Source organism: Blennius ocellaris (assembly GCF_963422515.1).
Source record: "Blennius ocellaris genome assembly, chromosome: 22".
In the NCBI taxonomy this organism is placed as follows: Eukaryota; Metazoa; Chordata; class Actinopteri; order Blenniiformes; family Blenniidae; genus Blennius; species Blennius ocellaris.
In genome coordinates, this window is record NC_137671.1 from 8,864,608 (window position 1) to 8,890,364 (window position 25,757).

Genomic DNA, 25,757 nt, shown 5'->3' on the forward strand with positions numbered 1-25,757 from the left:
GTTTCTTACCAGTATTGGATCCAGACAAGTTGTATCTGGAATTGGCTTTTTTGATAATATTTTCATGGATTTGGTGCCATTCGCTCTCTGTGTTACACCTGGAATAGAAAGAAAGCATCTCAGAAGTTGGCTTCACACATGAGAGATTAATGCAGCAATCAATGTTTCATTGGTGAGTAAAAATCCTGGATAATCAGAGATATTCAGACTAGAACAGCTCAATCGTACATTTTCCATCATCTTCGCTCCTTGTTAAATCCTCACCTCTCCTTGTTTGAGCTTCTGTACTAGATTTCTTGTCTGATGTAACGTTTACGTATAATGACACCACTTCCGCTCTAAAACGGCATTTGGCAATCTGTTCAACTGCATCTCACACTCCGAACCACATCTTTCCTGTCATGTATGTAATGTATGCTGCATGAACACAACACGAGCTACGCTTGTTCTAGACCACGTTGCCACAGTTATCCAACCAGCCAATGACCAAATGTATTGATGCATGTAGACAGAGTCAAGACGCCTGAAATCCAACATGAACAACTGAATTGGAAAGGAAGGTTATTTCAAAGACTTTAAATGTGGCAAGTCACTGATCGACTGTGAACATTCTACATAAAATGACTGGTGTTTCAAGAAAATTACCCACAAAAGACAAAAATAAATGTCAGGTATATTCACCCTGATTACAAACAAGCCCCATTATTTATTCATTGCCTATTTCTCAACACTGAACTAGGGCACGTCATGTAAAACTCGGATTTGCAGCGTCGCCTGTCTGGACCTAATTCTGAAAACATCCAGGTCAGAACTGCAATCCAAGTAAAACCTCTGTGGTTTTTCCTCAGGTATAAAGGAAAGTGGCTGTATTTTCTTCTGAGCTAAGTCTGTTTTGGCCAGTCAACCTGATCCAGCAATAATTTAGGTCAAACTACTGTGTCAGCGGGAGCCGTTTGCTCCCTCAGGGCATCGTGTGGATCACGTCGGACCACAGAACACATCCAGTCTGCAGGCGGTGAATTAAACTCTGAGCCTCTGAAGGACAGGAAAGGTGCATTTTGTGTGGAAATGTCCACATCAGCTCTGCAGTATCATTTGTTCAGGCTAACAGTGCTTGTTGCTTCAGTACAGAGTTCTGGCTTCGCTTGAATGGAGATTCACCTGGTCGATCTTAATATTTAGGGTGATTTAAATTACAAGCGACTCCAAACAGAAAACGTTGACATTAGCACAGGCTCATATTAACACAAAGAACATACTTCAACCACAAAATGTAATTTTTACTCTTTAGCATTAGAACTGCTGGAATTGTTTACATTAAAGCAAAAAAACAAAAACAAAAAATTGTGAACATGAAAATAGTATGCAGAGAAAAGTACTTACGCGTAAACCTTAAGCAGGTGGTCGTCTTTTGAGTCAGCAGTGAGAAGATCGGCAATGCTGACAACAGCACAGCCGAACGGCCTCCTGTACTGTACGCTGCACAAGTTCTTCTTCTCTCCGGCTCCCATCCTCCCTGCAAGCAGACACAGACATGCAAAAGAGAAGCAACCACATTAAAGGACTGAGAATAATCTCCATGAAGAAGAATGAAGAGGCAACACCGTTGCTCCCACCTATTCTTATGAAGTGAACAACGATGTAGACGTCTTTTCGTAGATCACTGCTTCCCAAATCCTGTAAAACACAGGACAGCGTATTTAACATGGAAAGTATTCCATTTTCAAAATGATAGATCGTGAGTTGAGTCAGCTTCACGCAGCTTTAAACCACTTTAAACACAGACTCGTGTCGCCACTCACCACAAATAGCGTGCATTGTCTCTCCGTCTTCTCTGGCGACTTGGGCAATCCGCTCTTATTCAGCCTGACAAAGAACCTTTCGCTGCACAAGAGGAGACAAGAGAGCAAGGGAACACACATCGAGATGAATGAGGTCAGGAGAGATGGCTGAGTGTCAGAGTAAACAACAGCATCCAAGACACTGCTAACAGGAACAGAATAAAGATTAGAAACGGTGTCAAAAAATGTCGAGAGCCGAGCGGCGGGCGCTGGAGAGATCACTTCAAAGTTCAGACTTCAAGCTGTCTGAAACCTTAAAACGGAATGTGAGACAGGAGAAAGACGGGCAGACAGGGAGTGGAGACGGAAAGGAAACGTACACAAAGCTTGAATTACTGAACCAAATCCCCAACACAGCGCATCGGTAAGATATCTGACAACAAGTGTATTCACACGTGGCTCCTCCGTGGCTGAAGAAAAGTGCTTCTTCTGCATGTGCTGATTCTCTCAGACATTTATTGGCTTATATATTGGACTGTCACAAAAGTGGGTTACACAAGCTTGCTGGCATGTGTAGCAAGGCTGAACTAAATGAGGTGAAAACAGGAATAAAATGAAACCGAGGACAGATTAGGACTCTGGTGTAATTGTATTAATGTGAAATGTGCTCGAACTGATAAGATGCCTTATTACTTAGCGTGGCTGTTATGCAAAGCTGGTACATGAAAACAAGTCGACAGCCTAAATAATTACATAAAAGCACACTTGTGTAAAAGTGATGGAAAAAGAGTCATGAGTTGCTAACAGGCCTGTGAACCAAAGCCAAAAAGCTTAAGAAAGGAAACATCAGCACACGTAATATTCTCAGAAATAATGATGAAAATGTAAAATGTTTGGTTAAAACCATGCAATATATCATGAAAGCATCCATTTGGATTTGTTTCCAAGTGTATTATTTCATATACATTTTTTTAATGCAAAATCCATTCATCAGGTGTGACATTTACAGATTATATCTAAGAGCTACCAGATTTCACTTGAAAAGCCTCCATCTTGCATAAGCGGAATGGTACTTTATATTTCATATGGAATGTGTAACATATAACCCAGCAGTTGTTAACAATGATTTGTTATAATATAAAAAAGATTAGGAAGTCCAGTTTTCAACCATGAGTTATGACTCAAAGTGAGAGAATGTGGGTGTGGCAAAATGCAATTGGTGATCAGTGATGAGGGTTTATTCCTCCACACTTTAAGAAACCCTGAGTGATGCTAATATCCACATGAGCCACTGTAAAGTGGACAGGATCAAACTTCACACACATACAATTAATACTTCTTAATGATGTCCAAAACAAGTGACAGTAATTTCCTAAAGCGATCACCGAGTGTTTAAAAGAATCATCAGCAAGCTTTAATCTGTGTGTGACATCTTTAAAAAGCTTATGGTTGTCTATCATATCCTACAACATATTAACCAAAAAAGGAGACCATCACAGTTATGACACTGTGCTCCGGAATCTAGAAAAATAAACACTGAATCAAGCTTTGCACTTCTAATAGACATCATGAAAAAAACTTAAATATGAAAATTATGAGCACCGACAAAACATTGAAGTGTTACCACAAAATGTAATCTATGGCCTCAAATGCCCCCAACTTCCTCTTTTGCGGGAAAAAAAATAAGTGAATACGAGGCAAAAAGAAAGAAAAAAGAGAAAGGACAGACACTGATTGCCTTTTCATTCTCTTTGTACTTCGTCCTCTTTCTGTATCTCGCACACATGCTGTAAAGAGAGGCCGCGCAGACTTCCTGCTGGGCCCCTCTCATCCTGGCTGGCGAGCTGAGGGCTAATCCAGTTAGGTGACTTTCACAGTCCACCGATAAGCAGAGAGAAAAACCTTGTAATGCACCAGCGCCTGACAATAAGCCAAGTCAGTGGCACGGCGAACAGCACGAGCTACAGTAGGCCCCATTCACAAGTGAGTAGAATACACCCCAGCAGATCCCATGCAACCCAACTTCAACATGCACACAATTACAATGGATTAGGGTGTTTTATAATGGTCTGAGCTATGAAAAGCTTTTAATGCAAAAGCTCAAAAGTTGCTATGTGTCGACAGCGTTGTAAATAACTGTCTGCTTTTTGCCCTGTAACTGAGTATTCTGGATATGTGGGGCAGCGGGCACCCATGTTTGACTTAATTAAACTCTTGATTATTAATTAAAGAAATGCCGATGATTTTTTTTATACATATATTCCTTCACTAAAGTTTTCTTTTCCCTCAGTCCTATTGGAATAAACCAGTCGAAAGGCCGGTTTGATTTAGAGGAGGTCGTTCCTCATTAGCCGCTCTCGGTAACTTTCCAGGCCATTTATCGCACCATATGGAGACGGATTCCTATGCATTAGACATGAGACTTTGCGCACGCTTTCCCAACACTAATTAGCGCTCCATTGTTGAAAGCCCAACTGCCAATTAACAACCACTCCTGCAAACACGGACGCACAAGTATCTCCCCGTCTTTTTCACACCAGTCCCACTTCTGCCTCGCAGCTGCAGCGCGTTGATCAGCGGAGCCCAGACGACCAATGTCCCCCAGCGGGACCTTATCTCCCTCTATCACCGCTCGCATTAACATAACATGAATGGTCGATTTCCCTCCCCTCTGGGCCTTTGCGCCGCTCGCGATCCCCCCACATCCTGATATCGATGATTGCATTAGAAGCTGTGAGTAGTGGAGGGATGTGGGAGGAGTTGAGTTAGTGAGCAACTAGCGTGTAAAATACTGGTTGAATTAACTACCGCTGCTGCCTCCGTCTTCAATGCCGCGTGGAGAGGGGGGGAAAAAAAGCATAAATTAACCAAGACTAGACAGTGAAGCAGACAGGAAATGAAGGACACGCAAGGGTATCCATCCCTCTGTCAAAAAATATCACTTAACTCAGCAGTAAAAAGAAAGAAAGAAAAAAAGAAGCACATTGAAATACAAAAACAATGTGCGGTGGACCGTGGCGTCTTTGTAAAGGAAGAGCAAAAGTCACACTCAGAGGACGAGAATACAAAAACTTGTGTGAACTGTGTGTCTTGACTGCACCAAGAACTGAAAAAATGCGCAGCATTAACAGCGTGACCATGATAAACTTGACCACTGTGTGCATGCGTGTGTGTGTGTGTGTGTGTGTGTGTGTGTGCGTGTCAGAGCTTGACAAGGCGTCCCTATGTAACACAAAGAAGCTGCCATGGTGCACAGGGGCGGCTGGTGTTGGCATGGTACTGCGACAACGGGTCAGACCCCCATCTGGTCTCACACACACACACTACCAGCACAGGGGGAAATAGCAAAATGGCCTGCTGCCAGGCAGATTGTGTGAATGTGTGTGCCTGTTTATGTCTGTTAGCAGCCGGCGAGAGACAACATTGGCGAGCTGCCGCCGTGAGATTGTCCTGAAAGACAACTGCTGCACAGGCCACACAGCGAAAAGGACAATCGTGAAGGCGCAATAGGAAAAGCGTTTGACTTGAATTCAAAAAGTGTTGATGAAAAAAAATTGTAATTAGTTGATTTAGGAACCAAGATAAGCCGCCTTTGTTCTTTCACGTTTGGATGGCATGCGCGTTCTGTTGTGCGACCTGGGCTTGAGCTCGACGAAGGAGGACTTCATTCTATTTCAGAGAGCACATCGTAAATCCACTTCAAATGCATGACAAAGCTCAAGGAGTCCAATTACTTGTACCTCGCGAAGGTACTCAATCGTTCAGAGTAGGGAAGATGGAGGAAAGAGAGAGACTCGTAAGAGGGAGTAGGACAAAGAAAAGTGGAACATGTTATGATGGCACTGGACACTAATTACCTACCAGGAGACAAAGTGAAGAAAAAAAAGTTACATTTTAGTTAAGTTAAAATTAGGTTTGGAAATAGACCTGGTTAATTAAAACTTCTGATCCTCTGATTTATTCTGGGAGTAGCTTCTTATGTGTACAAACATCTTAAATAAAAACTCGTGATGGAAACAAACTGAACATAAAATCATAGCCTGTGCTATTCAGGAACAGAATCCAGTACCAACCACTCGGCCTTGCAAAGCTAAAGTGATTTTCAACTGAAACACAAATGGAGTGACTGCACATGGAGTTATGAAACACTCGAGCCACCCTGATCCGTGTGATGTGACCGGGCGGGGCGGAGCGCGTTGTCACACAGGCGCGACTTTATCAAAAGAACTTTCAGTGTGGCTGCGCTCGTTTCTCTTCCCACTCATTCGCCTCTGCCTGACGAATCCGCTTGTTTGTGACATGAAATGGAATTTCTTCACTTTGAACTTTGACAACCGGGGAGTTTAAACACTGGGTTTTGGGCCGACACCCCGTCAGGAGGATGGCGAGGATGGCGAGCTCACGCTCCCGGGCTGACGGGACCTTTTCATGTGGACGGCTCAGACGGTTTTTATACGAGGGAAAGAACACGGCCTTGCCCACTTTTATGTGCCCAAGTGCAGTTTAATAACCTGCTACGTTTAATAAATCTTCATGAATATAATTAAAGCCGTCTTCTTGACATCAGACGGGGAGCCGTTTGCGACACCTCCCGCCATCAGCAGTCACCGTCATTTGCACATTTATGAAAAGCTCAGTCGAATCACGTGAGAAAACACGATATTAAACATGAACACAGACACTGTGTCAGAAAGCAAACCCAAAAACATGATATTCACTGCTAATAGAAGCACAAAATGTTAGTGTACTGGATTCTCACATCCACATAGTGATATAATGTTCAGAAGTCGCAAATTACAGCAAGGCATTACAGTTTGACATCTAGTGATTGTGGTTGTAAATGTGATAATCAGTCCCTTGAATGGACTGATGACCTGTTCAGAATGAATGGCAGAAAAAATGTAAGCGATGGCCATGTCAAACATATACCGAGAGAGAACAGAGAACCTGGAACAACGGGAGTATGACGGTAACTCCGCTGAATTTGGATTTGCTTGTACTGGTTCATGTGCCAATTCAAACCTAAAGCATAAAAATACCATGGCAACAATGGGAATAAGTCCCAAAAATGTGACTAAGAATTTACTTCAAAAAGGTAAAAAACATTTCATGTTCATTTTACACATTCAGGCCTGCCTCAGTGATCGTCTTTCAGCAGTTCGTCCCGGAATCCCCGCCTTCCCTTCACGCTCCAGCCCCGGCTCAGTGGATTGTTTCAAAGTGACCATTCGTACAAGCTCAACATCATGTCTGCACCTGAGCGGCCGGTTCTCCCGTCCATCGTAGATGTGAAAAAAGACTTCCAGCTCCTCTCCCAGGTTGGCGCTCATCAGGCTCTTCACGTGGACGAACAGGTGATGGGTGCTCGCTGGAGCAGCGGTCTCCTTTTTACGATGCCGGTGTTCCATCTGCAGAACAGAGGAGAAAATTAGCACTAATAGATTTTCTATGGGTCTCATGAGCGGGATAGACTTCACACAGAACTGTGGAGAAAATAATGCACGAGGCTTCACAGGGCACAAACCAGTCAAATCTCAAAGCTCTGAATCCTGAAAGATCTTCAAATGTTGCATCAAAACTCATCAACCATGTACGATTAATACCATGGAGAGAAAACAACAACTTGTTCATGTCTTTCTTTTAATACCGGCCAATGATGTTCAGGAGCTGCTGTATTTAGTATTCACTTTCCAAGTCGGAGATTAATAACATCCCTTTTGAGACGTCTCCCTGTAGGGAAGGTCTTTTTCCACAGATTTGCATATATATTTGAAAAAAAAAAGGGGGTTTCAGATATAGATTTTGGCGATTAAGATCACATTATTAAACCGTGTAATAATATCACCAGAGGCTAAAATGTGAGAGTTGGAGCTCGACTGTGTCATTGTAGCGGTCCTGTCTGGTGCCAAGGAAACAAGCCAGGGTGTATTTATGCTGTTGAGAATCTTTCACATTCATTTCTGTATTTAACAACACAAAGGCGTCCACAAAAACCTGCCGTTTCCTCTTCACTTGGCGAAACACATTTAACATTTTATGCTACCTCCGAGCATTAATCTCGGATGATTTATTTATTTTTTTCTCGACACAGAGAAGTAATGGTGTTTTGATTCGCATCTGTATAAGTAGTTCCTTAATCTTAGGAATGGGAACAGAAGCACTCAGATTAACACTGAATATGAATGAAGTTTTGAAACGCAGCATGGCCGTAGGACATCCTGGTTTGCAGGATGCCGCTTTTATCACAAGACGATCAATAAGACCCCACACAACACTGGCACGGCGTTGGAACGCACACATCACATCTCAGTTGAGAGGTCCGTCCAGATCGGCTGCTCACATCCAAAAAGACACACATATATATACACACAGATAAAAAGCACCAGATGGTCGGTCGAGCCACTGCCAAATTTTGCCTTGCATCCACTTCTGTAGTGAAGCATAAAAGGTGCAAAGGGGGGGCAGGAGGGGGGATAAGGAAGCAGGAACAGGAGAAGACATTGTAAGAGGTGTGAGCAAAAAAAATATATCAACGAGGAAAGCAATAAGAAAACAGTTTAGAGGTAAGCGTGTAATAAGAGGAACGTCGGTTCGAATCCCACCACAAACACGGTGGGAGGCTGTGCAAGGTCATTAACCCCCGACTGTTCTGGTTGCTTTAGGAGGAGCGGCGGGCGTAATGCTTCTGCCAAAGCAAACGTGCGGATCACATGAACATTGTATTCTCTCTCAGTGTGGGACTCATCAGCTGCTGCACTACATCTCAAAATCATGTGCTCAAAAGCAGCTTCCTCATTTCCAGTGATTTGGGTTTTTTTTTCTACTGGATCAGTAGCATGAAGGCTCTGTGTGTGGGTAGAGAATATTAGATGACATAAAGCATTACATTTCTTTAAGATCAAATGACTGCAAAGTTATGTCTGTATGGACAGCAAATATAGCTGGTTTGCTTAGCTCAGTATGACAACAATAAACCATTATTTTCAAATGCTTTAGTGAAATGTTGGATAACGTGCATGGTGAATACAAACAAAATGCTTAAAAGTTTTGCTCCAAATCATCTTACAAATCCAATATGTGCCTATGTGATGAAACCGTTTTAGTTTGTTGCAACCCATCTGATTTAGAGAAGCAGAAAGAGAAGAAAAGAAGCCGAGGGGATGATTTCTAAAAACATGCTCATTGTTGGTATTTCTACGCACAGCAGAGCTGAGCAACTACCACGTACAGAATGAATAAGTCAGCGGGTAAACCCAGATTCATGCTGTAGGAGTTCATAACAAGTTTTGTTTTTTTTTGGGGGGGGGGGTTTCAGTGTGTTGTTTAAGGCGGCCAGCATGTTGTGTGACATCTTCAGCATGACTAGACACAAAACACAGACCTGACAGCCTGGCAGCACATACAGTAATGCTGCGGGCAACAGGGAAGGAGGCCGGGAGAGAAGTCCACCATGTGTGTGCTTGGCCGAGCATCTTGTTATTGTTCACTCGGTAAAGCTTTTCCTAAACAGCACAAAGAGGGACTGTTTGTGTTTTCATTTTCAGGTGAGAAAACAGGATAAACCGAGGATCCAAAGAGAAACCTTCACATCCCTCCATCAGTCACTTCAACTTCACTATTCAAACCTCTTTTCTTCCTTAATTCTGGACCTGTTCATGGAGCAAAGGATGAACATGAAGGCTTTTAGGCAGGCGTGTAGCTCTTTAGTGATAAGTGAAGCCACAGAGGAAACTTTAGTGCCACATGTCCAGGGCCAGGCCCGAGCTTTCTATCACTGCCGTCTGATCTGCCACCGCTAATGAATTAATCGCAGGGGGATCTTAACTCTGCTCCACTTTGCTCGCACACTGTATTGAACTTGCTCTCCGGGGAAAAGCTGGGAAGTTTGAAAGCCGGCCTGCCTTTGCTCAAACAGAAAACAATCCCCAATGAACAGACTTGGTGTGAGATGGAGAAGCCAATTAGGGATTTGTTTAAAGATCCCTCCCCTATTATTTGTAAGTGTCCGTTGTTAAAAATCGAAGCAAATCAATCCAAAAATAATTGGCCTTCCACCTCAATGGGCCATCTTCTGAGTAAATGTGATGGAGCAGCAGTGATGATAGGTGAGTTAGCGAGTTAGATATGATTTGACTACTATAAGAAAGCTGAACTGTGAATTTGACTTCACTGTCGTCCCAATCACACTCACTATAACTTCTTTAAACACTTTACATTTGTGAGTCTTACACTTATGCCAGTTTTATCCAAAACCATGTGATTTTTTCAAAAATGTACATATAAGATGCCATGCTGGGAAATATGAGCCCACTCCTTCAACCCATTTCTCCTTTTTACTTCCAGATATAACTCATACATACCTCAATTTAATGAAAATGGACTTCACTTATGCGAATAGCACATTTCCACCACTTCAGCAGTCTCTCACCACTTAACACTAAGACATTCACTTCTTCGCAAATGGAAGATTTGCTTCTTCAGGCAAGAGGTTTGTTCTTGAAGGATAAACTAATGTTCGTAGAATTTCAAAATGTATGCATAGAAGAAAATCCGACTTCAAGCAGAGGTGAAACGAGGCCACCCTGGCATACAGTTGTTGGACACAGACAACACCATCTCTTAAAATACGCTGTGCAACTGTTCTTTAAGCAGCACTGACACAATAAATGTGAGCTCACTCGCAGTGCCTCCTTTTGAAAATGCTATCATAAAGGGCAAGGGCTCATGAATTCCCTGCCTGAATAAGTGAATTGATCTGAACAAAATGTCTTCGTCCTTCTCATGTTGACATTTCAGCACCATCTTTGGAAATCGGTGCTCTGAGATGACTGGACATTATTGTGCATGTGAATGTGATATAATAAGAATAATACGTTTTATTTGCCAGCACCTTTCAGGACACCCAGAGTCAGTAACAAAAGGATATTTATGGAAAATATGGGAAAGCGAGAGCAGATCGTTAATGAAGAGGACGGGGCCGAGGCCAGAGCCCTGGGGGACACCAGAGGAGATGGGTATCAGAAGAGGCAGATGTATTCGTACCAACTTACTGGACTTAATTAACTACATGTGCTTTACTTCAGTATTTAGTTACTTAATGACTATGTTTGGATAAAAAAAAAAAAAAAAGAAATATTTTCTTTATATTCATTACATTCTCAAAATTGACTCATTAAGATAAAAACTTAATGTGAAAGATGCAACAACACAGGGAGGAAAAGTCAACCAAAGTGTTATAAACAGTCCATGTGATGAACGAAAATCACCAGCAGCGATACAAATGAACTCCATGCGTTTCAAAATACGAGACATTGATTTAAACTGGGTGTGAAAACATTCAAGGCATTAAATCTTTCTATTTCCTTTCAAACAATTATTATTTGTGAGCATGATTCCTCTGAGGCCGAGTTTATATCAAATACTATTTTACAGCTTTAAGCTTTTTTTTTTATTACATTTATTATATTAAGTTTCGCTTAAAACATAGTTGAATAAATAAATTATAAACCCTGACCAAAACTGAAAGATCAATATGGCTTAAGTGAAGCTTTGTGTATTATTAAAGACAGAAATGTGGGCTAAAATTGGTCACGTATACCAAATAGGGAAAATCTTATTTTACGTTTTAAAACATTTAAAACTCAATGTTTGTAATGTAATTGAGCATTACTTGTTTCCGATGTGTAATCCACTTAAAACATACATATTTCAGCATTTATTTATTTTTTTAACTCAAAACTACCAGCAAATCTTTTAATAAAATGCCTGGGTACGAGACGATTTTCTTTTCCCATCATATCATCTGCTTTTGGCTGAATCGGGCAGCTCTAAATTCACATATGTAGTCGAGGACATGCCTACAGGATATCTCTCATATTAGTCCTATTATTCAACTGTCTTGCCTTCTTCCTTTTTGGTATCTTCAGTATCCACACAGGGAAGATATCACATAATTCCTCGGCACAATGCAGCAGCCAGGCTACATTTTCCCACAGTAACACCCCGCTGCCATTTACACACACACACACACACACACAAATGTACGTAGACACACACACACAGAAGTACGTAGACACACACACATCAGGTAATCCTCATCTCAATTTAATTAAGCCACAGCGGCGCAGCACAAGACCGAAACAAAGAAGCTGTTCTCACAAGCAAAGATCTTTCTAAATATTGATGGGATTATGCCTCATTCACAGTGTGTTAAATCTTAGTGGGTATTGTATGGTTTTTTTTTTACGTGTATGGCAGCCTCGTCCCTCTTTCTTATGCCAGTGTAGGGGAATTTGCCGTCGTTTGCTCATTTTATACGCCATTTAATAGGAGGTGCATTAAGCTTTCTTCCTGCTATGCTTGCTTTTGTTTTGACTAACAAAAAAGCAAAACAAAACAGATGGATTAAGAGCTTCAATTACCCCTGCGAAGGGAAAGCCGACGCACTGAGTGTGTGTGTGTGTGTGTGTGTGTGTGTGTGTGTGTGTGTGTGTGTGTGTGTGTGTGTGTGTGTGTGTGTGTGTGTGTGTGTGTGTGTGTGTGTGTGTGTGTGATATGCTCCTCCCCACGCTGTATAAGGGCAGAGAAGTGGTTGCCACGGTAACAAGGGTTGGGGCTTGGAGAAAGCGGGAAGGAGAAGCAGGGAGCGAACAGTAGGGAAGGGAAGGAGGGAAATATGGAGGCAGATGGAAGAGGGAAACATTCAGGTTGTTGAGTGTGGAAGCTGACGCATGAGGAGGGAAACAGCAGCGCAGTGAGGAGCTGCTGTTTAACCAACTGCTGCGTGCAAGGTCCAAAGTAGATATTCACTCAATCACTCAAATCTTGAACTTGAGTGATCTTTTTTTTTTTTTTTAAGAATCCTGTTTAATAAGAACATGTAGGGACAAACGTGGCTTTCAGAATGTCATTCTACCATTCAAATATTTCAGCTTTGAGAATGAAATCCAAGTACAAATCACAAGTATGACATAATTTAACAAGCAATGAATAAATAATTGAAAAATAATACTCTACGCATTGTTGTGATGCTCAACCTTACAAGAAATATTTAACTGCATTGTAGTTGAAATGTGTGAAAAAAGAACAACGACTGAACAAGAGGAAAAAGGGAGCCTCAAGTGATTGTATGGACTTTTCTTTTGATTCTCCACTATGAGCCTGAAATCAAAAAGAAAGTATGCCAAAAAGAAACACTGCAAATTATCTCGACTGTGTGCAAGAGCACTAAAAAACAGATCCTTACATCTCGTTGAAAATCTAACTGTAAGTGTCGACCACAAATTGTGTGCTGTGCTCTGGTTTTGTCCAATTACCCTAACAAAATATGTGAGTGTGTGGACAGTGTATTGTTTTTTTTACACAAAAGGGACTAATCAATTTAGTATAAAACATGCACAGGCACTCTCAGTAATTGTCACGTAGTACTGTATATAAATATATATGAAAAGGGCTGAAAACATAAACAGCAGTCCAGAATAATAGATCGAAGCTACTGTAACTTTTTTACACAAAAAGCTACTTTTCACTAAACACAATCGGAACAAAAAGGCACAATGTGGTTGTACTTGGTGTAAAACAAGAAGAGTGACGTCTCTCTTTAAGAGCCAGGTGCAGTGGCATAATAGCAATGCTTCTCATGAAGGGGATACGCAATAGAAAAGCAGGTTTTTCTGCAAATGATATGCAAAATCTGCACACATGGAAATGATGTGTGATAAGGGTTCAAGGCGAATGACAAAGACATATTTGTATTTTCATATATTTCAGTTAATCTTCAAATGGTGTGGATTGCTCCCGTGAGCAGATCCATTGCATTGAGCTTTACATGTGACCATTTGTCAGGTGTGACCCCTGAAGTAGGTAAACAAAGAGAAGACACAGGATTCAAGAAACAATCAAGGCACTTGCTGCAGCAAGAGAAGACACCAAGTTCACCTCTCAGGGCTCGCTCATAAGTATTCACAGAATGCTCTCTGCCTGCCTTCTTTATTGACAGCTCAGTGGGCGGTTACACAAGTTATAAAAACACTGCTTCAAACTGGGTCCTGTGGTCTGTCTTACAGGATCGTAAAAACACAGCTAATTTGAAGGGGGGGAGAAACACAAACAATTAACAGATAAAGATCTCATGTGAGGTGCAGGGGCTTCAAGCCACACAAGCATGAAACAATGATAATGAAATATTTCCCTAACACCATTGTTTGATGTTAAAATAGTGTTTGTGTCATTCTATTTAGTACTTTCCTGCAGGTATTTGTCTTTTGCGAAAAAAAGAAAAGAAAAAAGAAATATTGATCTGTGGTCTCCGCTTTTATTATTCTGCAACTTTTGTGTGGAGCAGTTTTTCTCTATTTGTTTTGTTTAGACTTCTTTAATCTCACCGGGTCGAGGCAGATGTCAGACACCTCTGTGTATGGTTCTGATAAGAGGAATCCCACTCACGACCTGGGAATCTAAGACATTCCCAGCTGCCCATTGTTTTGTGCACATTAGAGGCCATTTCCTTGACCTGTACCGAAATCACCATTGTCCACAAGCACAAATCCCGAGAGGAGAAACTCGCTGAACCTGGCGAGAACCGAGTCGTCCAATCGCCTGCATTCTGAATGAACTGTAAGCTACAGAACAGATTGAGGAGCTATAAGGTCACTCACCAGTTTGTAAAGTTCTGTGACACTGATTTCATCCGGGTCCACCATGCTGAACTCTCGCCTGGGGACCAGATCCAATCCGAGCTGTCTGAAACACAAAGCAACAACCAGCATTAATCCAGTAAAATACAGACTCTATAAAAGATACTACAACGAAAGGTCATTTAGATACTACTAAGAATCGACTGTCAACTAAGTGAGCAAATAAATATCGACGTATGCAGAGTTTTGAAGAAGCTGAGATGTCAAATCACTCAGCAGTCCTCTGAATAGATTTGACAGTTTGGCTGCTTTTCTGAGGACCAGATAAAAAGGGAAAAAAAGAAAAGAATCCCCCCGTTAGCTCCCTGTTAGGCTTTTCTGTCCTCTCCATCTCTCTTCCAGTAAACCGCTTGCCTCTTTAAGCTTCTCCACTTTGCTTTTCCACATTCACCTCTATCCCTCGTTTTCTTTCCAACAGGCCTGGTCAAACCGGTGAAACTTCCTCCATGCACCCACTAACTGAGGAGGGATATGCAAGTATGTGTGTTCAAGAAAAGCCCACAGCGAGTAAATGAAGGCGAGTGAAGAGTCAGGGACAGGAAGACAGCGAGGTCTGTCCTTTTTTTTTTTTTTAATCTCACACCCCGTGGCATGGAGAGGAAAGAAAGAGGAAAGTGGGAGGACGGATGGAGAAGAGGTGTCTGTGCGACTGGATTGGAGTGAGGAACATGGCTGCGGGGAGGGTTTGGTGACAACAGAAGACAGAGGAGCAGAGACGTAAGAAGGAACTGGAGAGAGGGAGATGGAGAGAGAGAAGGGAAAAGAGGTGAAGAAAAGTTAGGGCTGCAAGAAGCTCGAGGAAAGAAATCTGAGAAAGAAATGTGACACTTCAAGCAAAGAACTACTAATGTGAGATGAGCTTTTCTTTAATAAGGAAGGCTTTACTTGGCTTCATTAAACATCTTTCGCACAGTGAGATTTTTACTTTTGAGGAACACTGGCATTACATCGGTATTAGCAGAATTCAGTCAATTTGATTATTGCTATCAAACCTGGATCGACTGATCCATTGCATAATCCAATTTCAATTGCATCCATCTTTTATACCACTTTGTCTAATTAAGTGTTGCATGTGATCAAAGCTAACATTTGATGATTCTGGACATAGAAAGGTCTGGCCCAGAATCGTACCTGTGACCTAATTGCGATGGTTGATTGATAACCAGGTTGATTGATAACCAGGTTGTTGCAGACAGAAAGGAGAGGAATCCCACGTGATTCCGCACTTGTCAGTCTACAGCAGTCAGATGACTTTCAGTGCTGCCAGATTGGACAGGTTTGCACCCAATAGGGCATCTTGGGGTGCCTGTTTGCATTATATTTTTCTTTGTTAATTTAGTGCAGTTGTGTACTCATGGTGTGTTCTTTAGTACCATATAATAGGTTTATGGTTCTAACATGAGTTTCTACAGAGGTTGAGATTTGGGCTGGCTTTTGTTGAGGTGGGTGGGTTTGACGTTGTGTTTGTGCTGGAAACAGTGAGTCACATCTGGCAACCCTGGTGACTGTGCGTAGTCATGTGAGTCATATTGGTTGTTGAGCTATGACTCTGGTAAAATTAGTCCTGGACCACCGAAAACAGGCAGGATCACCGGACGAGTCCTGAAATATTCAATTTGTGTGTGTGCGTGTGTGTGTGTGTGTGTGTGTGTGTGTGTGTGTGTGTGTGTGTGTGTGTGTGTGTGTGTGTGTGTGTGTGTGTGTGTGTGTGTGTGTGTGTGTGTGTGTGTGTGTGTGTGTTGCCTTGTAATTGACTGTCGACCTGCCGTGGTAGATAATGCACTTAAAGGCAGATAACTCCAGAGTGCAAGTCTCTGAAGTCACAGTGCTGCTAAGTGTTTTATGGATATGTTGCCCTGCTTTAGCACATAACCACTTAGAAAATTCAGATTACCACATTAATTCAGCCTCCTACACTTGCCAACCCCGCGCTTTCCTGCTATTTTCTCCGCTCTGCCCACACTGACATTTGTTATTTTACAATTTCAAGATAAGCCTAAAAAAAATCATATACACACTTGAACCCAGTTCTAAAATGTGAAAATATCCACACCTAATTCTAATGTGGTCACAAGTACTAAATTCCTGTTTTGTGTCTGTAATGCTGCCAGCAATAAATATGAAAAATCTGCCTCGATACTTTTTAAGTATCAGAAAGTGCTGCCCTCAGAGGAGCAGGTCCTCTTTGTGCCTAATTGTCCTTCAGTCCTCCCAACACAGATAAGGCTTAGGAACACCTAAAAATGGTTTCCAGGGAAGGTTCCCACAGGGAAAACTGGCTAATGGAAGACAACGATAAGGAAACAACATCATGAATTCCGCACCACCTTGCAGTACAGTAACTCTTCAACAACTTAAACCTGAATCTCTAATACTAGACTGAATGACTGCAAGACTGGAACAGCATGATCCGCCATTACCTTTTACAGAAATATAAGCTGACAGATGATGGGTTCTCCAGAAAGACTGAGGTAGCTGCAATTTGATTTTATACAGTACAATAAAGTGAATCCATTGGAAATAAGAGATTTATGGATGTCAGTGTTGAAGTGATTAGCACTTGAAGTTCAAATTCAGGTCAGTCGTCGAGGTCTTTTTGTGTGGCATTCGCATGTACACGTGCAGTTTTCGTCAGGCTTTGTCCCACAGCCCAGGACATAATATCACTCAGGTTCTTGAGAACTGGTGTTTTTGAAAATGAATGTCCCTGAAGGAAGATCTGGACATTTAAGATGAGAGATCCTACCCCAGCTCTGCCCTTCCTCTACTTACTCGTTACCCCAATCCAATCTGGCCGTGATGTGCTGCTTGACGTCCCTCATACGGTCGTGAGTGAGGTGGCCGACCAGCACCTGCCTCCGCAGGTCCAAGATTTCATTCATCACGTGCCAAAGCCGGTGGAACAAATCTCCTTCATTCTTCTGCAGGAGGAGGAAACGACAGGGTGGGAGAGAGCAGGGTGGAAGAAAGAACGAGGAAGACAGATCGGAGGATTGACAGAAGGGAAGACCGATGAAGAAGAAGAAGAAAGTTGCATCAACCCATGCATCCACAGAAGAGAAAACACGATAAGTGACAGAGCGCACATTAGAGAACCAAATGGTACCGAGAGGAAGAGGTCGACCCAGAGAGAGAAACAGACTGAGAGGCTTAATATGGATTTGTGCAAATTAGCCTCAGTGTCCTGCTGCTTTTTGCTGCAAATTCATGCACTTTGATCTGCAAGTATTCATCAACACAATTTAATCAGCACCCCGGATGGCTTAATAGGCCACAAACACACAATCAATCCAACTAATGAATGTGTATTAAAAAAAAACGTTGACTGTTTGCAGCTTCTGAATTACCCGGAGCCAAATAAACTCTGTGCACAAGGAAACCTAAAAAGGCCGCCTCACTTAAGCAGCATTGATATTTCAATCGATTGTGTGCGTGTGCGTGTGCGTGTGCGTGTGCGTGTGTGTGTGTGTGTGTGTGTGTGTGTGTGTGTGTGTGTGTGTGTGTGTGTGTCTTACCACGTAGAGCTGTTTCCACATAGCACCCCAGTCTCGCAGCGTTGACGTCATCTCCGTGATGACCGAGTCTTCAACGGGAATGACGGTCTCAAATTGCCTAGAAAGACAAAAAGGAAAAAAAAAGAAATGAATTAATGAGCATGAAACCAGATTCAATCGAGGCAACAGAAAGCCGAAAAAAGACACGCAGGATTACACACCCTTTGTTCTTGACGTGGGCATTCTTCAAGTGGATGTAGCAGGACGGAAAGATCCCCTATTGGCAGAAGATAAACAGGTTAATGAGACGGCTGCCAGAGTCATTTACTCCTGATGCCATTAGTGTTTAACTGTTGCACGTGTGCAAATGATGCAGATAGTCAATACAGAGAAAAGTGTTTGTGGGTAAGAGAAGGGGATTACAGAGAGGGGAAGCAGCAAAGATAACGGTTAATAGCAAACAAAAAAAGACTAAAAGAAAACTATGTGTTTGCGTATATGCGTGGCTTCATGTTAATGAACTGTAACATGCTCCCTGTTGACTTGGAGGGATCAAAGCAGAACTTACACTGAAGTGTGTGAGAATAAAGGCAAACACAGTGTCTCTGCACACACACTTCTCGCTTGGCTTATATGAAGACGTGTCCCTCAACACGAGAGCTTTAAAAAGCCTCGTGCATCCATTCGCTTTCTTTTTTTTTTTTTTTTTCATGAAGCATGTATTGTGTGCGAGATGCTGAGCTTAATTACCAATAATGATGGTGCCTGGCTTAATTGGTTGGTTTGGAGCAAAGACGGGGATTTTTTTTTTTTTTTTTTTTAAAGTGTAATGAGGTACAACACTGGTTGGTGTCAAAAGGCGTCATATTTGGATGGGCTGCAATCAGTTTGGCCACGTTTATTCTGCACCCAGAGGTATCCTTCAAAAAGTACAGTGTGTGATTTTTAAATACGCTTCCTTGAGTATCTAGCACTAATATGTAGTTCCATTAAGAAAAGACTGTCCGAATCACAAGATTAGGTGCAGAAGCTACATAACACACACACAAAAAAACACAGAAGTCCGCGTGAGGTAGAGGTGAAGATCATAACAGGTCCTTGCAGACATGTGCAAACTTAAGTACCGGTATGTACAAGTCAAACATATTACACATGTGCAAATTGTATTATGCATGCACAAATGTAATTACACAAGCGCCAATCTGTTTAGGCACAAATTGAACTGGAATTGAACACACACACACGCACACGCACACTTCATCTTATCCTTTTCCACTTTTAAATGAACCTTTACTGCACAGCAAAGTGATTATTTGGGTTCAGCAGTAAAAGACAAAGTTTTACATTTGTAACTTTGTGTTTTAAATACTAGAATCACCAAAATATTGAAAAGATGAGCTTTTAAGAATTCCAACTTTGACAAACAAGAAAAATTTTGTTGTTGTTGTTGTGTCTATAAAAGTATTGTGCTTTCGAAGAATCTGAAGTGTCAAATGAACAATTCTTCATACAAGATCCGTGATTGATCATGTGTTCTTCTTTTGTCATTCTCTCTTGTTGTTTTATCGTTCACAAAACAAAAAAGAGACATCAATATCAAAGCCAAAATGCTATCCATGCCATCTCTGAACAACTGTTGGTCTTTTTGTTTTTGCCAGCAAGGGTTTAGGATTCAAACATTTATTGAAATGTAACAGTGAGAGTCAGTTTCTCAATCACATGCATTTCTGGCACTATATCCAGTAGTATCAGGGAGTCCTGTCTGTACCACAAAATTCTTCTTTTCTCATAGCGGTCAATATTTTTTTCCCACATACTGTACACTGATTTCTTTCTTCATTACAAATAAACAGTGTGCACCTCTGGGGTATTTTGATATTTGTTTTTACTCTAATGCAGTCGATCATCTACAGCTCTTCAGGTGCACATGCATTTATTACATTTGCTGTATTTAATTTTTTCTTGTCTAGATTAAATCTGGCTGACTGCATTTTGACTTCTACATGAATCATTTAAAACCCTGTAGGAAATCACACAACATCACTAAAGAATTGAAGGCAGTGGAACATGTTGAGGTGAAGAATTTTAAATTGTCGCAGTAAGAAAATCTGAAATGCTCAACATATCAGAAATCAGTACAATGAGTTAAGAGCAAATCGAAGCAAAAACAAAACATGCACACATGCTGAAACACGTTTACTGACCTTGACATTTGGGTTCTTCAGGATAAATCCTCGGTACCAACCTGCAGAGACAAAACATGTCAAATGAATCTTTTCTCGAACATAAAAAGAACAACTGCATGGTTCCCTTCCATAGGAATTATTCAGGCAATTGAATAACTTGCACCATCCATAAAGATTTTTTTTTTTTTGAAGAGTCTTCATTGGTCAAAGTGACATTGAAAAGCAACGAGCCACAAAGCAATGTGTTTTTACCTGCTTATGTTTGCAGTGACCACAAGCTGATGTGGAGGAAAGGAATCCTGCACCACATAAAGCTACCACGAAACACTATGAATATCAATATGACCTGACCATGCAGATGTGGAAGGAAGCTGAGAAGCCAAACGTTAAAAAGAAAATGTGAAATTGCTGCAACTTCATTTGATCATTAAAAAAAACAAAACAACAATCTTCCCTTCAATCTGATCTCTGTCCAAATTATTACAAGCTTGATGTTTTTGATTTGAGCAAATCCCAACACAGATCAAAATGATCTAACAAATTTACATTTAATAAGACTTTAAGCTGATGCTCTTTTCCAAATAGACAATTTAAGCCCATTCTACTGTGGTTATGACTCCCCTTCCAGATAAGAGCATTAGATAAATAATTCAAATGTAAATGTAATAGATTATTCTGCGGGTTATGCCAGAGCATCTGTGACTTACGTAGTACCCCCCCACCCCTGTTTTGTTTTAGGTATGCATGATCAGAATAGCATTGAATAATGTGTCTGGGTCAGTGTGGTGGAACACATGCTCAGTATTTCCTACATGAGTCACTTTTTCTCAGTAGCAGAGTTCAGAGACTTTGACAGCTCACTGCAATGTTTTGCTGGATGCCAGTGACTTAGGAAATGTGTAATAGAGGAGAAAGATGTGACAAACGATCAGTGTTCCTAGAGAAATGCAATTTTGTTGCCACCTTGAAAATATCTTTTTAGCCAAGCAGCACCACGCTTGTGTGTGAAACAAAAAAGTGTGTTAAACAGAGCATTGAGGTGATGTGGCGCTGAGCCAAACATACTTAAATCCACAACTAAATCCATGGTACCTAAAGAAAAAATCATAAAAGAAAAACTTCTGCAAGTGAGATTGTTTGAATTCTTATGTTAAGTTTCCTAATAAAACAGTCAAATATGACATATATTCTGGAATATATGTTTGAAACTGGTCATAATTGGTCATTTTGAATTGTACATGGTTCTGCAGTAACAGCCCTAATCAGGGATGAAACACTACTTTAGAAAGAGGTTTCTCGTGCATTTGTATTTGTAAGGACACATCAACTTCAGAAATGTTTTACGTTTATACGCCACCTGTTCAGCAGAAATTTACCGATTTTAATTCCAGTGGTTCACGTTATCTCATGAGGTAAATCTGGCAGGGAAACAAATGTGTTGAAAGAGTTGCCCGGGAGCTAATGGAAATGGTTAAAATGTGAAGATAAAAATGTATTTGAAGTGTTTGCAACCTCTTCTATACCAATTTCCTAAAGCACATCGATGAAAAAAAATGACTTGAACTTTCAAAATCACTTGTGCTTAACAATAACTGTCTTGAAAATGTCACTTGGCTGCTTGAAAAACAGGTTGTATCCACGCTTGCAGAAGTTATTGGGTAGCTAAAGCACTTAGTTCAGTTTTAGCAGTGTAGCACTGTAGTCTGCAATTACAGCCTCTTCTGGTAGAAGGAGGTGTGCAGGAGCAGGGGGCTTGTTTAGTTAAGTCCAGTCCACCTCACTCATCGACCGTATATGAGATTGTGCAGCTAAGAAAACATGGCCCCCGTCAGAGCTCAGAAATAACAGTCATCTACATAGCTGTGCACCAGATCGATAAATCACATAGCATTGATCAAGGCTCCTACTTGGTCACCCCTCTTGTTAAAACAACAGATTACCCGCTGGACATAGTGGTGGAGCAGCCCATGATGCCAGTGTGTAGATACAGCCAGCCGAATGCACTCAAAGCTGTCACGAACTTAACAATAGCTCAGGAAGGAGTCACTGAAAGGACGAGTCAAAAATCAATTACTGAGGCGTTGCCTCTGTAGACAGCAGCCACATGTCAGCGCAGACACGTTCCGTCTGTGAGCTCCAGTGTTTTGAAGTGTCAACAGTATCAACATGAGGCAGAACCATTAGTCTGCCTCCTGTGCTGTCAGCGGCCCGTCTCTCAGCCTCCACGCTGCTGGCAGGATTTTGATTTAGTTCCTCCCTTTTGGGCCGAGCATTCCGCTGGCTGTGCTATTGTTGACTTCCTCTGGGTCTTTTACCACAATATCACATCGCTCCGGCTGGAGAGCTGTATGACTGGCTGGCTGTCTCGCAGACTGTGTGTGTGTGTGTGTGTGTGTGTGTGTGTGTGTGTGTGTGTGTGTGTGTGTGTGTGTGTGTGCGTGTGCGTGTGCGTGTGCGTGTGCGTGTGCGTGTGCGTGTGCGTGTGCGTGTGTGTGTGTGTGTGTGTGTGTTTGCATTGTTGGTCACTGAAGTAAAGGTGTCTCTGAAAGACTTCCCCTTCCTGTGGAACGATTTCACATTGTTTGGAAAGTTAAAGCAGACCCAGGACAGAGAGGACGGAAAGAAAAAGCAGCAAGAAAGCAAGACTGAAAGTGTATTAACACACGGGGGAGAAGTAGACTGGAAAAGAGTGGAAGAAATAGCAGGAGGAGGAGAAAAACAGACCCAGTGTGGGCAAGAAAGAGAAAAACAAGCAAACATGCCTGCTCATTTTGAGCACACACTATATCTCAAGTCTCTTCAGGAAACCTTGAGAAACATGCATGGCTGGCTCCCAGAGGTCGACCAGGTGAGCGCGGAACACAAAAGTCCCACACTTCTACCCCCCCAACATGTGTTTGTTTGGGGAGGCCATTGTGACTGTGAGTCCAGCCCATGAATATGTGGAACAATGCGGCTGTATTTCCACACAGAACTGCTTTGAGCATGACTCAAACAATTATTCCGGTAGATTTAATGAGTGGAGTCAGCAGCTAGGACAGCTCTTACATGAATTCCTTTAATCTGTCTTCTTAATGAAAAGTGGAAGTGTCCCTAATAGGTTTTGATGTTTTCACTTCGCAACTCATGCGAAAGCAATTGATTTCTTTTCACTTAAACCTTTTTTCCATTTTCTTTTTTTTCATAGAAAGCAACCGATTGTGTGTGAATGTGCACCTTACCTTCACATTTTTCCAGGATCTGCACCGTGTCTCCAATTTCCAGCGGGAGGCCATGCTGGACGGTCCCTCGGAAACTGGCCAACACTGCAACGGAGAAAAAAAAAGAAGCCACAAATACACCCACGTGAGGTTTTGTTTCTGTTTTAATACTCCGGCTGGGTTATGCAGAGTTAGAGAGGTCTGAAGACATGAGCAGAGTGGAAAATCAGGATGATATAAACAAACACAGAAGAGGGGAGGTGCAATCAATGATCTGCGTAGGTGAACTCAAATCAAAGCTTCCTGCACAAATCCAAAATAGTAATACACACATTCAACTTATATAAATGCATTCGTTAGAGCAAATCAGGTGTAATTTTTTTTATTCAGACTCAGTTTCTCCCTACATAAAACCTTTCACACAATGTCCACAGAAAAAGAAAGAACTGAATATACCTGAATGGGGTCTGGGAGGATTGTGAGTCGACATAAAGTTAAAGCACCGTGCACAGATGCAATACCAACTACTTAATCGCAAAGGGGCCATAAATCATATAGCATGAATCGAAGGATCGGTCTGTATTTCACCCAACCTAAGCTGCTGACCGCTGTGATTTATTTCCTTTGGACGACTACAACCCAGTAGGCAGTTACAACACAGGTGATAAAATGAGATCTTCTCCATGCTCTACAGACTTAAGTGAACCTTCAACAAGACTATGTTTATATGCCGGAGAGCAGACACAATAAACCCAGGAGCCGGCCTCCAAGAGGGTTTAACCCAGCCTGCAAAGTATGAAACAAATACCAAAGTGGACATTAAGTCAAATCAGTTAATGAAAGCAAATAAAGAAACAGTAAGGCTCAATCTTAGCAGGATGATGATCCTCATAAACAAGAGATCAGTGACGAGTTGGAAGATGGTTTTATCATCAGAGTAATACACCAGTGTGAGTTTTTGAAGGCCTAATGGCTGAAGAAGTTCTGAAAAGGCTTTCCTCAATATTAGTGTGAAGTGACACACTATAGTAATTGTCTTAAGAAGTTACAGGTTGTTTTTGGTAGATTTGGTCGAAAGACGTTCAGTGTGATCATTTCAGCAAATGTTTTATTTGAAGGCCAGATCGACATCCAATCATAATAATGACTTCTGCGATAAACTCAATGAACCTGTAGTGCAAGAACGCTACAACTACAAGCTGCTCAACTGTCAAAGCTATCGTGTGCCATTTTTTTCTTATTTTAATGCTTTTCCATTTCACTTGCCAACAGTTACCTCAGAATATAAGCATTCAGTATAATAGTTGATAGTTTTTTCAAATACTGCATAAATTATACTCAGAAATGGCTTCAAACGTGAAGCTCTTTGGTGCACATTGATCTATACAGACATGTCATGGTTAAAATATAATTTCTCAGATTGAAATGCATAAGCTGCAGAGGTAGCGGACATTTCTAAGGAACAAATGAGTTTTCATACGAGGACTGCGATTCAGCTGGTGAGAGACAGAGATCTCTCGTATTCACCAGATGGCGGTGTGTAGAAAACATCAAGCATCCATTGTACATAGAGTTCTGGAAAAGAATGGGCACTGGTTTAAGATGATAGAATTATCAGGCTGACTTGACACTTCACGGTTTGCACGGGTTTTGACAACATGTATAAAACAAAGCCTAAAATATTAAACAAAAGAAGCAAGCGATGGGGGTAGGGGCTCAAGCGACGCCAGCGAGCGAGACAGCCATCAGCTGAGAGCGCCAGCTGACACAAACTCAAGAAAAAAAAGCTCTTTCAAACAACGCGGCTTCACGCTGACTTGCTCGCTGAGAGCTGACGTGCATATAAGGCAAATTATCCCGTGCGTTTAAAACCTGCGTGTCCACGCAGACATGTCAAGCACTGCGCACTGAACGCAGTAATGCAACGTCGACGCATCTGTTGAAACGTCCACGCACGCTTTTACTGCCAGTATGCAAGCAGCAATCTCACACACACAAGCAGCCCATTCAAAGTGGGCAATGTATGCAAGCACACAGGGATACGCACAGATACCCATTCACACATGGACACACGCATTCAAATAAACCGGGATTTAGAGTGGAAACATGGAACTGGAGCCCCCCCCCCCCCCCCCCCCCCCACCCCTCCCTCCCTGCCGTTGAGCAGCCCAGTTGTTTTGGGAGGATTTTCATATCGTCTCACATCCACGGTACCTGAACGCACCATTCAAACTGCACCGAGAACATTTCCCTCGTTGATGTGGTATAAAAAATGTTCTCGGACAATTTAAAGAAAGGGGAAATTGTATTCCCTTAAAACTCAGAGCACAAAGAAACAGTGATCTTGTTCCATGAACTACTGACCACACTAAATTCATTGCCTTGGAGTAAATCTCTCTCT

At 41.8% G+C, this 25,757-nt stretch overlaps 1 protein-coding gene across 1 annotated transcript in view; it reads right to left on the minus strand.

Annotated features, from left to right (window-relative positions):
* dock4b (dedicator of cytokinesis 4b) overlaps nt 1-25,757 on the minus strand; it is a 126,747-nt gene that overhangs the window by 69,088 nt on the left and 31,902 nt on the right. The window contains exons 2-12 of the mRNA XM_080518054.1: nt 23,378-23,461; nt 20,175-20,215; nt 18,192-18,247; nt 17,992-18,088; nt 17,249-17,397; nt 14,438-14,522; nt 7,038-7,189; nt 1,803-1,884; nt 1,617-1,677; nt 1,384-1,516; nt 10-98 (exon numbers count right to left, since the gene is read on the minus strand). Of these exons, the coding sequence (XP_080374180.1) occupies nt 10-98; nt 1,384-1,516; nt 1,617-1,677; nt 1,803-1,884; nt 7,038-7,189; nt 14,438-14,522; nt 17,249-17,397; nt 17,992-18,088; nt 18,192-18,247; nt 20,175-20,215; nt 23,378-23,461 (1,029 nt within the window). The remainder of the gene's footprint in view (nt 1-9; nt 99-1,383; nt 1,517-1,616; nt 1,678-1,802; nt 1,885-7,037; nt 7,190-14,437; nt 14,523-17,248; nt 17,398-17,991; nt 18,089-18,191; nt 18,248-20,174; nt 20,216-23,377; nt 23,462-25,757) is intronic.